Below are 14,115 nucleotides of genomic sequence, written 5' to 3'. Positions count from 1 at the left end.
GCATGGCTGCTGACTATCTCTCGGGAGCTCAAGGTGGAGTCTACAATCTGGTGTCACATAGAGAGTGTTGTACATTTATATTAACTGTATAGACCCAACCCTCTAGTGGGTTATTTCTATACAGTTCAGTTACAGGGGATGTGGGCATTGCTATCCCCTCCTAACAGCAATCTGTACCTCACTATACATTTATTTTATATCATGAGGATCTCAGAAGGAGACATCTACACAAGGTAAAGGAGATCCAACTGTCACCTGGATGGGTGGAAGTGGAATCCATTTTCTTGGATGGGTTTAGTTGGAACTTGGTTGAGTAATATGGTGGGTTTCCTTTTTAAGCCTTTAGTTACTATTATAGTTTTGATAATAATTTTATACATTACTGTTGTTGTTTCTTGATTTTTCTTTTTTACTCACATGGTTAAATTCACATTTAGCTAAAACCCCAAACATATATATTTTCTGAAATCAGAGACCCCGGAGAATAAAATGGCGTTAGTTTTTTATGTCACACAATATTAGCACAGCTGTTTATCAAATGCATATTTTCTGTAAAAATACAGTAAGGGTAATTTTAGGGCACACAAATAAACTTATGACATCATTTCTTTGGTAAAATATAACAGATGAGGTTGTGTTGAGAAAGTAAATATCAGACACGTCAAGCTTTAAAAATTGTGCATCCTTGGTGACAAACTTCAGTACCTACAAATTTCCCATAGGTGACGCTATACAAACCTTTACAGGTCATCAGTATAAAAAGTTATCCATGAATGATGTCCCTAGAGTTATTCCTCTCACTCTGGTGTGAGCAGCGATATGTAAGATGTGTCGTGTGATTGTTGTTTTCCTACATAACCGCACCCAACACTGACATTTGCATATGTATATGGGAACTGGGGGTATAACATTTGTTTTGTGGTTTGTTTGTTTTTATTTGCAGTGTTTTACTTTAATTTTTTTAAACTTTAGTTTAGTTGTTCTCCTTCAGGTCCTCTAACCTTGTAGATGGTGACATGGACTTGTTGTGTGGGAATGAGCAGGAGGGGCTCGGGGTTATCTTCTACCCAATGAGCTTGTTATGGATAAAAGATGAAAGTGTCTTCTGGGAATTTACAGGGATTTGGATGTTTAGAGGGTTACATAAGTGGGCGGGGCTGGTATTAATGAGGGGTGTGTCATATGATAATCAGTTTCTTAGCATAGATGATATAAATGGTATAAATAGATCCTTGAAATGTAAACAATCTATCTCTTGTCTTCTGTTGGTAAAGTGTCACATATATATGATTAATAAAGTTGGATTTTATTTTCACCGCACAATACTGTGGTCTGGGTTCTTCTACAACACATCCACCCAAAAATGTAATCTTCCAGTTATAGGAGTCTGGTGGAATGGGTGACAAGCTGATTGTATCTCTTAGGTCTAGGGGCGGATTGCCCATTTGGGCACTCTGGCACTGTCTGAGGGCCCGTGGTCAGTAGGGGGCCCTGAAAGAGGCTCAGTCCACTCCTGGAGGTGCTCACAGCTTAATATGCAGAAGAGAGGTTTAAGCCTGGAGGAGGCATGGCATTCTTTATGACGGTTTCTGCAGTCCTGGGAGAGGACTCAGGTGCTGGCCGGGATGAGAGAGCGATGGTGGAGCTATGGGGATGGTAGCAGCGGCAGCCACACCGGCCACCTCTCCCCTGTGGAATTCAGCAGAGGGGTGGGGCTACCGTCCACATCCCCACCATGGGGGACAGCCAGTGCTGAACTTAGAGAGCTGGAGGTGGCAGAAGGCACTGCAGAGCGGAGTCATCTCAGAGCTAGCAACCCGCCTTGTGTGCAGCAGGTCAGTGTGTGATCACCAGCCCAGCAGTTTAGTGTCACTCTGCTTTATTCTATACCAGCAAGGCTGAGTGTTCCTGCCCATTGCCCATCCCCCAGGTGCTATTCCCTATCCCATATCTAATAACCCTGATTTCTATATACATAGTGAGTGCTATTCCCTATATACTGTATAAGACTGATATGTGTACACTGAGTGCTGGTACCTACCTGCATATATAACACTGACATCTTTATACGGAGTGCCACTCAGTGTACAGATATCAGTGTTATATATAGGGAAGATTCGGGGTGTCTGGCTGTGCAGGGTGGGGGATCCCAGCTACTTACAGATCCTATAGGGTTCCGCTAGGGGTAAGATGAGTAGATTTATGGTACTTTTTTCCATAGTTTTTATACATTTTATTGCAGTTTTTTTGTCCAAGGGATGGGCCTTGTTTAACCACTTCTGGACTGGAAGGATTTCCCCCTTTAATGGCCAGGCCCTATTTTGCCATTCAGCACTGCGTTACTTTAACTGACAATTGCGTGGTCGTGCGATACTGTTACCAAATAAAATTGACCTCCTTTTTACCACAAATAGCGATTTTTTTTTTTTTTTTTTTGGGGGTGTATTTGATCACCTGTGCGATTTTTATTTTTTGCGCTATAAACAAAAAAAAGAGCGACAATTTTGAAAATAAAAAAAAACAATATTTTTCCCATTCTGCTATATAACATTCCCCCCAAAAAATTAAAAAATCCAATTTTTTTTTAACATTTTAGGCCAAATTGTTTTCTGCTACATATTTTTTGTAAAAACAATCACAATAAGCGTATTTTGATTGGTTTGCGCAAACGTTATTGCGTTTACTAACTACGGGAAAGATTTATGTCATTTTTAGTGTGTTTTTTTTTTTTTTTACTAGTAATGGTGGCAATCTGCAATATTTTTTTTTTTGCGGGACTGCGACATTGCGGCAGACAGATCGGACCCCTGACTGACATTTTTGACACTTTTGGGGGTACCAGTGACATTACTACAGTAATCAGTGCTATACATATGCACTGTTACTTTAATAATGCCATTGGCAGGGAAGGGGTTAACACTTTTGGTGATTAAGGGGTTAAATGTAAGCCTAGGGGAGTGATTCTAACTGTGGGGGGTTGGGCTTGTGAAATGATCACAGACATGCAATCCTATATAGAAGGAGGAGTTCTGTGATCATTGCAGGGAGAGGTAGGGGCGGCTGTGTTTACAACATCCGACCGTCCTTCTCTCTCAGCGGGGAGCGTTCGCGGGTGTCAGGTGACAATCGGAGCTGCCGGACACACGTGCTCTGATGATTGGGGGTGGGAGTACACGCCCCCTAGCTCCTCCCAGGCAAATGACGTACCCATACGTGGTTTTTCCTGGGAGAGCCACTCTGCCGCCATATATATACAGTATACGGTCAGCAAGTGGTAAATAAGAGGACCGTCTTTTCAGTTCACTTTAAGGAATTCATTGGTTGTATTTCTTCCCTCTAGTTGCCGATTCTAATCCTGTTCTGAATTTCCTCCTACCTTGTAACCTCAAGGCAGACGCGGACAGACTCCATGGAGACATTTTACTTATAAATAAATCTGTGTAAACTTTTCTACCTATTTGTATGAATGTTATTCTGTTCAGCCAGTTATGTTATTTATCTCCCCCTGCTAGACAGCAGAGCCAGGTTGTGACCTCACTTTTCTCTGCACTGTATAAGGAATTCAGATTGGTCACCACCCTGCCCCCTCCTGTGACTGAACAAAGAAGAAGAAACTGTCACTACTGCCCCTCCCCCTCCAGTGTGACTATAGCACAGTGAGTCGATGGTAGTTAAAAAAAACTACCAAAATTTGATATATTTTCTGAAAGCAGAGACCCTGTAGAATAAAAAGATGGTGGTTGGAATTTTTTCGGTCACACAATATTTGTGTAACTTTTTATCAGTTCTACATTTTCAGTAAACTATACGTTCCAATAAATGTTAGTGCAGACAAAGCACAATATAATACCACATTGTTTGTAGAAAATAAAAGATGAAGTTGTGTGGAGTAAAAGGATACAAATCCTGTGTGTGTCCATGAGACTGGGAGAATTACAGCGCCCAAAATTATCAATAGGTGACATTTTCACTGCTTGTGGACCGCCCACTGCGTTCTTACTGCGGCCGAGCGGCCCCGCTGTGCTGGATGAGGTACATAGATGACATCCAGCATTTCCAGGTAGGGGGCGCACCCACCACCCCATCTGTGCTGTCATTCAGTGCAGCACAAGTCGGTCAGCAGGTCCCAGCCAATGATTTTTGGCCTGGACCTGCTGATTGGCTGTATGGAATCACAGATCAGCCGTGTCAATGTTTTGTAATCACAGACACAGGAACTGCACCGTTCTTCTCTCTCTCTGAGCCCTTTTCTGTTCAGAGAGAGAAGAAAGCAGACCTGTGTGAGTCCAATCAGCACATTTACACTTCCACACACTTAGTGAGGCACATTTAACCCCTTGATCTCCCTCCAGGTAACCCTTTCACTGCCCGCTCACAGTGTCATTAGTACAGTGTACAGCATTTTCACTGATCACTGTATTAGTGTCACTAGTGACTTCAGATAATGTCAGAGTCAGTCAGCGTCCCTCCCAGATAGCGTCAGATTGTCCGCCACACTATCACCATCCACATTTAACCCCTTTATTGCCAGAAACATTATCAAAGTCACACTATAACAGCCAATATTGATATAGAGTCTGAACATGGATCAGTATATTGATCACAAACCGAACTTTACCAGTGTCCCCAATAGTATAGTGTCCCCAAACATGCAGTGTTAGTGGGATCAGCCCCGTTCTCTGATCACTGCCACCTCTGATACATTGTACACAAAACCGCAGTGTTAGAAAGATCAGGCCTGATCTCTGCAGCACTAGCAGGTAAATCTTATTTCTAGCACACAAACCATCACTGACAGCCAGGAGCTCTTTTTCCCGTGAGTCGCACTAGGTACCTGTAAATTTACTGCCCAAAATGTCCAAAGAAAGGTCCACTAGTGAGGAGGCCTACAGGATTCTGAGTATGACAGATGAGAGTGAAGGGGAATCCTCTCTATCAGAATCCGGCTCAGAACATGAGCCTGTGGAAAGCAGCGGCACCCTGACAGGGAGCTCAGACGATGGAGAAGATGTCCCTGCTAAGATCAGACGTACCCGACCCCAGGTTACTGAGGTGCTAGAAAAGCAGAGTTATGCTCATATGCAGCAGAGTGCCAGTACTAGCGCTGCTCCAGAGGCCTCGTACATCCTGGCCTTTTACACACCAGCCCTGCAGTATCCCATGGTGATGTGGAGAGTCCCAGAAGTGCAGTACAAGCTGGTGAGGAGGCCGGCACTAATAGCGGAGTGCAAGCTCAGCCACCAAGATTTCAAGCACGGGCCTGTAGAGCCCATTCAGAGGTGCTTGTGAACTCTAATTGGCTGCCCCCAGATTCAGCAGCACCCATTACCCTCCCCCTCATTCACAGCTCAGCTCAGGGTTCAGATGGAAATGGCAAACTTAACAACCCCCCTGACTTTTTTTTAGCTGTTTTTCAATGAAGACCTCTTTAATTTGATTTTGGACCAAACTAATCTTTATGCTGACCAGTACATCACCGCCAACCCAAACTTATACCTTGCCAGGCCATTCGAGTGGAAACCTGTCCCGATTTCTGAATTTAAGACTCTTTTGGACCTCACCCTTAATATGGGCATTACAAAAAAATAATGAATTGCAGTCATATTGGTCCACAGACCCAGGGCCGGTGCAAGGATTTTTGACACCCTAGGCGAAACCTAATTTTTCCGCCCCCCCTGGCTATGCCCTTGACTCCACCCCCTTTGCCCTGCCCATGTAATGCATATGACCTACCTGCCTCTACACTGGCCTACCTAAACTGACCTACCAAACCACTACACTGACCTGCCTGCCCCCTACACTAACCTACCCCACCCTTATACTGACCTACCTGACCACTACACTGACCTACCTCGCCCCACTGACCTACCTCGCCCCTACACTGACCTACCTCACCCCTACACGACCTACCTGGCCCCTACACTGACCTACCTTACTCATACACTGACCTACCTCGCCCCTACACTGACCTACCTGACCCATACACTGACCTACCTGACTCATACACTGACCTACCTGGCCCATACACTGACCTACCTGATACATACACTGACCTACCTGACTCATACACTGACCTACCTGACCCATACACTGACCTACCTGACTCATACACTGACCTACCTGACTCATACACTGACCTACCTGACACATACACTGACCTACCTGACTCATACACTGACTTACCTGACACATACACTGACCTACTTGACTCATACACTGACCTACCTGACTCATACAAGGACTTACCTGGCACATACACTGACTTACCTAACTCATACACTGACCTACCTAACACATATACTGACCTACCTGACACATACACTGACCTACCTGACACCTATACTGACCTACCTGACTCATAAACTGACCTACCTGGCCCCTACACTGACCTACCTGACACATACACTGACCTACCTGACTCATACACTGACCTACCTGACACATGCACTGACCTACCTGACTCATACACTGACCTACCTGACACATATACTGACCTACCTGATTCCTACTTCCTTCCCTACTAACACTCCCTTCCTCCCATCCCCCACACAGACAGCTTAATGTAGATCAGATGCATCCTGATCCGTACCTCTTCTTGACTTCATCGTCCATCTCATCTGGGCTCTCCTCTCTTCAGCAGTGGGCAGGCTGTGGGTAGTATAGTTTAGAACTCTGAGTCCTTGCCAACGCCATGCAGCTGCTCTTTGGCGTCCTCCGCTGGCCAGGAGGTCAGGTAACAGTCACTCTCCCAATGCTTCTGTGATCTCCGGCCACCCCTGGTGTCATGGTTCCCAGCTCAGACTCTGCACACATGGTTTGACTTCTGGTGACGTGTCTGTCAGCTACCTTACTCTGACTGGGCTGCAGCACCAGGCGGGACATGCTGCCTGTTCTACTGGCTCCACTACATGTGCAGGTGGCCTCATGGGGAGGGGAATGGAGCTGAGGAGAAACAGCAGACATCTCAGATTGCCCGGGGAAAGGCGAAGGGAGGAGGGGTTTTGTCCCGGCTCTCTTCCTCTCCTGTTCTCACTACTGCTGGGGCTCCACAGTAATTTGAAGACACAGATGCTAAAGGCAGGCTGGGCTGGGGATGCAGTATGTTTCCAGCAGACGGATGTTGACAGTGTTGTCCCGGCGGGAGGGCGCTCTGAACCCGCAGAGTGCCCCCACAGCAGAGGCAGAAAGCACCGAGCACTGGACTTCACTGCAAAGGCTGAGGAAGGAGAAGAGGAGTCGTTGCGGGCGAGAAGACAGGGAAAAACACTGGCAGCAATAGGGGCAGCTCGCTTGCTTAACACTGCAGCGGCACACCGATGTGGCGCCCCCCTACTGATGTGCGCTCTAGGCCAGTGCCTACCTTGCCTATAGGTAGCGCCGGCCCTGCACAGACCCGATTCATCATATCCCCGTGTTCTCTGCTGCAATGGCCAGGCAAAGATAGAAGAAAATAATGTGTTTCATGCACTTCAATGACAATACACTTGTAGCAAAAATAGAATCTTCCATGGACTCAACATGCCTCTCAGCAAATACCTTGGAGTGCATACTTTCCAAAAAGGGGTCATTTAGGGGATGTTTTACGGACCTAGCATTTAGGAGCCTTCAAAAATGTGATAGGTAGTCAGGAAACCTTGTCATGTGTCTTGAAAGCCTGAAGGTGGTCATTGGATTTTGGGGACCTGTATGTGGCTAGGCTGCTAAAAAGTCTCTCACCTGTGGTATCCTCATATTCAGGAGAAGTAGCAGAATGTGTTTTGGGGTGTAATTCCACATATATCCATTGCATGTGTGAGAAATATCTCATTAAAATGACAACTCTGTAAAAAAAAAAAAAAAAATAGATTTTTCTTTTTCCAACCACTTGTTGGCAAACAATGAAATTTACCATGGATTCCACATTTCTCTCAGCAAATACCTTCCAAAAAGGGGTCCTTTGGGGGATGTTTGTACTGTCTTTACATTTTACTGCCTCAGGAAATGTGATAGGGCACCAGAAAGTAAGGGTCCTTTCACACGGGCGCTCCGTGTGTCCGCAAATCATCCTATTTTTTTGCGGATGATTTGCGGACATAATGTAAGTGAATGGCATTGCGGATGTCAGCGGAATACCATCCGCTGACATCTGATTTTTCTCCTTTCACTTCTGTTCCGTTTTTTGGAACGGAACAGAACCCTATTTTTTCATCCGTGTAAAAAACGGAAAGGAAGGAAAATCGGATGTCAGAGGTGTCATCCGCTAACATCCGCAATGCCATATACTTACATTATGTCCGCATATCATCCGCAAACGGATGGGATGATATGCGGGCACACGGAGCGGATGACACAAATGTCATCCGCTCCGTGAAAAAAAAAAAAAAAGTCCCGCATCCCGCAGCGGACTAAAGCAGCGGAGCGGCCGTGTGAAAGAAGCCTAAAGCTGTGTAAATTCCAGTATATTCACCATCATTTGTAGACAATATAACTTTCACACAAACCAATTAATATGCATTTATTGGGATTGTATCTGAATGTAAGACTTTTTGGGCCTAACCCTTAACATGGGCATTGCAAAAAATAATGAATTGCAGTCATATTGGTCCAAAGACCCGATTCATCATATGTCCGTGTTCTCTGCTGCATCCATCAATGACTGATCAGTGTACCGGCTGCCTGTACCATGTGATCACTGTGACCAATCACAGCAGATCACATGACATTTGTAAACAATGGATGGCTTTCTTTCATGTCATCCATTGTGTACAATTGTGTAGCTAGCTGTGATTGGTCACACTGACCACACGGTACAGACAGGGCCAATCACATCCCATCTGTACCTTGTGATTAAAGTGACCAATCACAGCTAATCATAACAAAAACAGACCAAATTAATCATTCATTCAGTAAAAATGGTTGATCATATTAGTAAAATTTACTGGTATAAACAATCATAATTTGTAAAACAAAAAAAAATGTGAAAAAAGTAATAAAAACTGAAAAAATATTATTTATTAATAAATATATTTTTTTTTACATACTGTCACCAGTTAGTGTCCCTGATCACCATCACATCCGTTATATGATAATGTTGTAGCAAGTGAAAAATAAATGTTTTTTTTTTTAATTTTCCCAAAAATTGTGACAAAAAATTACAACTTAAAAAAACTTGCCACGCCTCTTACTAAATACCTTGGACTTTCTACTTTCCAAAAGGGATAATTTGGGGGGGGGGGGGGAGGCGTATTTGTACTGTCCTGGCATTTTCAGGCCTGAAGAAATGAGATCGGCCGTCAGTACATCAGGATTGATTGATTTTCAATAGTTACTCATACAGTATTTTGTAGACTCAATAACTTTCCTATAGACTAAATAATATACACTGATTTGGGTCATTTTCATCAAAAAATTAGCAGAAAACAATTTGACCTAAATTTCTGAAGGAAGATTATTATTTTACAAAATGTTATAACAGTAACAGAAAAGAAAAACTTGATTTTCTATATTTTCTGTAGTTTTTCATTTATTTAGCAAACAATAAAAGACACAGTGGTGATTAAATATCACCAAAACAACACTCTGTGTGATAAAAAAATGATAAAAATGTCTAATGGGTACAGTATTGCGTGACCGCATAATTGTCATTCAAAGTGTGACAGTTCTGAAAGCTAAAATCTAGCCTGGGCAGGAAGGAGGTAAAAGTTCCCAGTACTGAAGTGGTTAAAGTAGCACAATGCTGTATTGCAAAACAAGCCCTGGACATGAAGGGGGTAAAACCTTCCAGAGGTCAAGAGGTTAGTAAATCTTGCTTTAATTGTACACAGTTTGGTTTTAGTTTCCTGTGATTCTTCTTGTGGCTGCAGTTCTTCTGGGTTCCACAAGGTGGTGATCTCACTTATACAGAGAAAGGAAGTCTCTCTGGAAGACAGGAAGTGAAGTGAGGTACAGACAGGAAGTGAGGTAAAGACAGGAAGTGAAGTGAGGTACAGACAGGAAGTGAGGTACAGACAGGAAGTGAAGTGAGGTACAGACAGGAAGTGAGGTACAGACAGGAAGTGAGGTACAGACAGGAAGTGAAGTGACGTACAGACAGGAAGTGAGGTGAGGTACAGACAGGAAGCTCCATGTGAGAGGAATTATAGAGGAGACGTTGCTGGAAGTATCAGCGGAGGCGGTAATGAGATTGTATTTTATCATATCTCCCATCACTCTCCTTTGTAGGACTCCATACTTCTCTGTCCCTCTTTTCGGTCTGATGTACACACAGACATATGAACATACAATATAACGCCACAAAGTCTTCATATCGCTCTCAGATTTCCCTCAGATATCAGATTATTTCATGTACTGAAGTGAAAACACTGATATAAAAGAAAAGTAATGGTGAAATAAAACATAAGTGGGTGTAACTGATCACATTGTCACCAAACGTCACCCCCAAATAAAAGTTTTCCCTGTAAGGGTCCGGTCACACCAGGAACTGCACGTTTCTCATGAATTTCCACATGTGCGTTTACATGCGTTCGCGGTGCATTTTTTTAGCATTGGGAAGGACAGGGGATCAAAGGAGACAAACTTGTGTTTTGTCCCCAGAGTCACATTGTGTTGTGTTTACTCCCATGTACATGCGTTTATGTACTCACAAAATCAGATACTTAAAGACTCATCCAAACCACATGTCAGTGTTTATCATCCACCTGGATGGAGATCCCTCTTTGGATGGGATGATCCCTCTGCACAGTGCTGGACTGGTGAAGCCTGACAGGGAGAGCAGCAGCTGCTGCCGCTATATCACACAGGCAGGCCGCCGCATGGACTTTTTATTTTATTTTTTCATCTTTCAAAACCTTGTGACAAAAATGAGATCTGCAAAATACTCACCATGCCTCTTATCAAATACTTTGGGGTGTCTACTTTCCAAAAAGGGGTGATTTGGAGGTGTTTGTTCTATCCTGGCATTTCAGGACCTCCGAAACTTTGATAGGTAGTGAGGAAGAGAAATACGCCCTTTGAAAGCCTGAAGGTGGTCATTGGATTTTGGGGACCTGTATGTGGCTAGACTGACAAAACCTCTCTCACATGTGGGATCCCCATACTCAGGAGAAGTAGCAGAATGTGTTTTGGGGTGTAATGCCACATATATCCATGGATTGTGTGAGAAATATCTCATTAAAGTGACAACTTTGTGTACAAAAAAGAAAAACTATTTTTTTGTCATATTCAAAAACCTTTTTATGATAAATAAAATCTTCCATGCACTCACCATGTCTCTCAGCAAATGTGTACTGCCGTGGCATTTTAGTACTTCAAGAAATGTGATAGGCAGTCAGAAAGTAAAATTCCAGTATATATCCCATAGTTTGTAGACTGTATTGTATTCTGCTACATGTCTTTGGTAAAAAAAAATATATATATATATTTTTTTAAATTTATGAAAAAAAATGATTTTATTGGATATTTTTTTTTATAATAGAAAGTATAAATTATTATTTTTAATTTTTTTCCAAATGTATCATTTATATAATAAAAAATAGAAACCCCAGTAGTTAGCAAATATCACCAAATAAAATCTTTGTTTTTGTGAAAAAAATTATGTAAACTTAATTTGGGTACAGCGCTGCATGACCGTGCAAGTGGCAGTTAAAGTAGCGCAGTGCAGAATAGTAAAAAATGCCCTGGTCATGAAGGGGGGGGGGGGACCTTCTGAAGCTTAAGAGGTTAAATTGCATTTATGTGCCAAGAAATAACTTTAATGTATTTTTTTACTAAAATTTTTCCTTTTATAAAGCATTGCTCTAATATCATGTAACATAAACAAATTAGAGCTACCAACATTTTATTCTCTAGGCTGTCTGCTGTCAATAGATATATAATTTATTGGGGGGTTTTAACCACTTGCCGACCGCCGCACGACTATCTACGTCGGCGGTCAGCCCCTCACAGGCAAAGTGATGTAGGGCTACGTCACTAGCTTGTGAGGGTCTAGGGTTCGAGCGCGCGCTCCCGCGTGGTCACGGACCCCCCCGTGCATGTGACCGGCGGACCCGATGTCCGCCGGCCACTCTGCGATCGGCGGGGGAGAGGGAGAAAGTCAGGCAGCTTGTGTAAACAAGCTGCCTGTCATTCTCCCCTCTGTATGAGAGATGATCATATGGATCTACTATGTAGATCCGTTGATCACTCTGCATACAGCTGAAGCCACAGCCAATCACAGTAAGAATCACGCCCCTAGGAACACACACAGCCCCTCCCTCTCAAATAAAGTTAACCCCTTCACTACCAGTGTATTTTTACAGTAACAGTGCATATATATAGCACTGATTACTGTAGAAATGTCACTGGTAACCCCAAAAGTGTCAAAAATGTCAGTCAAGGGTCCGATCTGTCCGCCGCAATGTCGCAGTACCGCAAAAAAAAAAATCGCAGATCGCCGCCATTACGCGTTAAAAAAAAAACAACAAAAATGACAAAAATCTTTCCCTTTGTTAGTAAAACGCAATAACTTTTGCGCAAACAAATCAAAATACGCTTTTTACGATTTTTTTTGCCAAACATAGGTAGCATAAAACAAATTGGCAGAAAATGTTAAAAAATTTTGATTTTTACATTTTTTTGGGGGGGAATTTCATATAAAAAAAAGTGAAAAATATTGCTATTTTTGCAAAATTTACGCTCTTTTTTTGTTTATAGCGCATGATCAAAAAATTGCACAGGTGATCAAATACCGCCAAAAGAAAGCTCTGTTTGTGGGAAAAAAAGGACGCCAAATTCGTTTAGGTACAGCGTCGCACGACCGCGCAATTGTCCGTTAAAGTCACGCAGTGCCGAATCGCAAAATACCCCCTGGTCGTTTAGCAGCCAAATCCTCCGGGGCTTAAGTGGTTAAGTAATCTTCAGGCCATAAAATGATTATTAAAACATGTAAACAAAAAAATAAAAAAACATAAAAAATGGCTCCAGGACTCAAGTGGACCCTTTATTACACACTGAGTCCAGGAACCCACAGAGAGACCACGTTTCCCCTGACTTCCTCTCCAGGCTGTGATGCCACTCTGGTTGGGCGCCACCTACAGTGGAAGAAGAAGACTGCACCTGCCTACATCTGCTTTATGCTTTGTCTGATCAGGATGACGGGCATTTCTCCCTGAACGCAGAGTGCCCTAAACACGAGGTAAACGTGGTGCAGCATTTAGCCCAGTCCAGCTGTAGTGTAGACTTTGACAGGCTGCAGGCAGCGGGGGTGGACGCTGTACCTGCGCCTACCAGGTGTATTATACCGCCAGCATTGCACACACACAGGGACTGGACCCCCCATGTACAAGGGACCTAAGAGATACAATCAGCTTGTCACCCATTCCACCAGACTCCTATAACTGGAATATTACATTTTTGGGTGGATGTGTTGTAGAAGAACCCAGACCACAGTATTGTATGGTGAATATCATCCAACTTTATTAATCATATATATGTGACACTTTACCAACAGAAGAAAAGAGATAGATTGTTTACATTTCAAGAATATATTTATACCATTTATATCATCTATGCTAAGATACTGATTACCATATGACACACCCCTCATTAATACCAGCCCCGCCCACTTATGTAACCCTCTAAACATCCAAATCCCTGTAAATTCCCAGAAGACACTTTCATCTTTTATCCATAACAAGCTCATTGGGTAGAAGATAACCCCGAGCCCCTCCTGCTCATTCCCACACAACAAGTCCATGTCACCATCTACAAGGTTAGAGGACCTGAAGGAGAACAAGACCATGACCACCAGGACCATCGCCTGACTGAAGCCATGCTCACATTTCTTTCTAATGCTGCTTTTATGGTCTCCTCAGATACAGATCTGGCAGATGTACATTAGTGTAACCCTTTCACTCAAATCTGTGCTTGACCATCTTTTTTTGGGGTACAGAGGTGACATTAGGGGTCCAACGTCTCTTTAAAGAGGACCTGTGACCCGCAATATGCTATCACATGAGGGACTATCAACCCCCTATGTGATAGAAATAAAGTTGAGGGAAAAGTTAAAACAAACTTAAAGTATCACACTGTAAAAAAAACACAAAAAATATAACCCCCAGTTCCTGTGTACAGATAGGAAACGCCAGTGTTGGGTGCGGT

At 43.2% G+C, this 14,115-nt stretch overlaps 2 protein-coding genes across 2 annotated transcripts in view; one reads left to right on the top strand and one right to left on the bottom strand.

Moving 5' to 3' along the window:
* LOC309548362 (uncharacterized protein) overlaps positions 1 to 14,115 on the bottom strand; it is a gene marked incomplete at both ends in the record, with an annotated part of 275,124 nt that overhangs the window by 158,592 nt on the left and 102,417 nt on the right. The gene's annotated exons all lie outside the window — the stretch shown is intronic.
* Positions 1 to 14,115, top strand: part of LOC309546811 (uncharacterized protein) — a gene marked incomplete at both ends in the record, with an annotated part of 97,473 nt that overhangs the window by 2,022 nt on the left and 81,336 nt on the right. The window contains one exon of the mRNA XM_082246497.1: positions 4,940 to 5,199. Coding sequence (XP_082102623.1) covers positions 4,940 to 5,199 — 260 coding nt within the window. The remainder of the gene's footprint in view (positions 1 to 4,939; positions 5,200 to 14,115) is intronic.

This window comes from Pelophylax lessonae, assembly GCF_965119305.1.
Source record: "Pelophylax lessonae genome assembly, chromosome: 2".
Classification (NCBI taxonomy): domain Eukaryota; kingdom Metazoa; phylum Chordata; class Amphibia; order Anura; family Ranidae; genus Pelophylax; species Pelophylax lessonae.
Note: the sequence above shows the minus strand (reverse complement) of the source record. Positions and strands in the feature narration are given on the sequence as shown.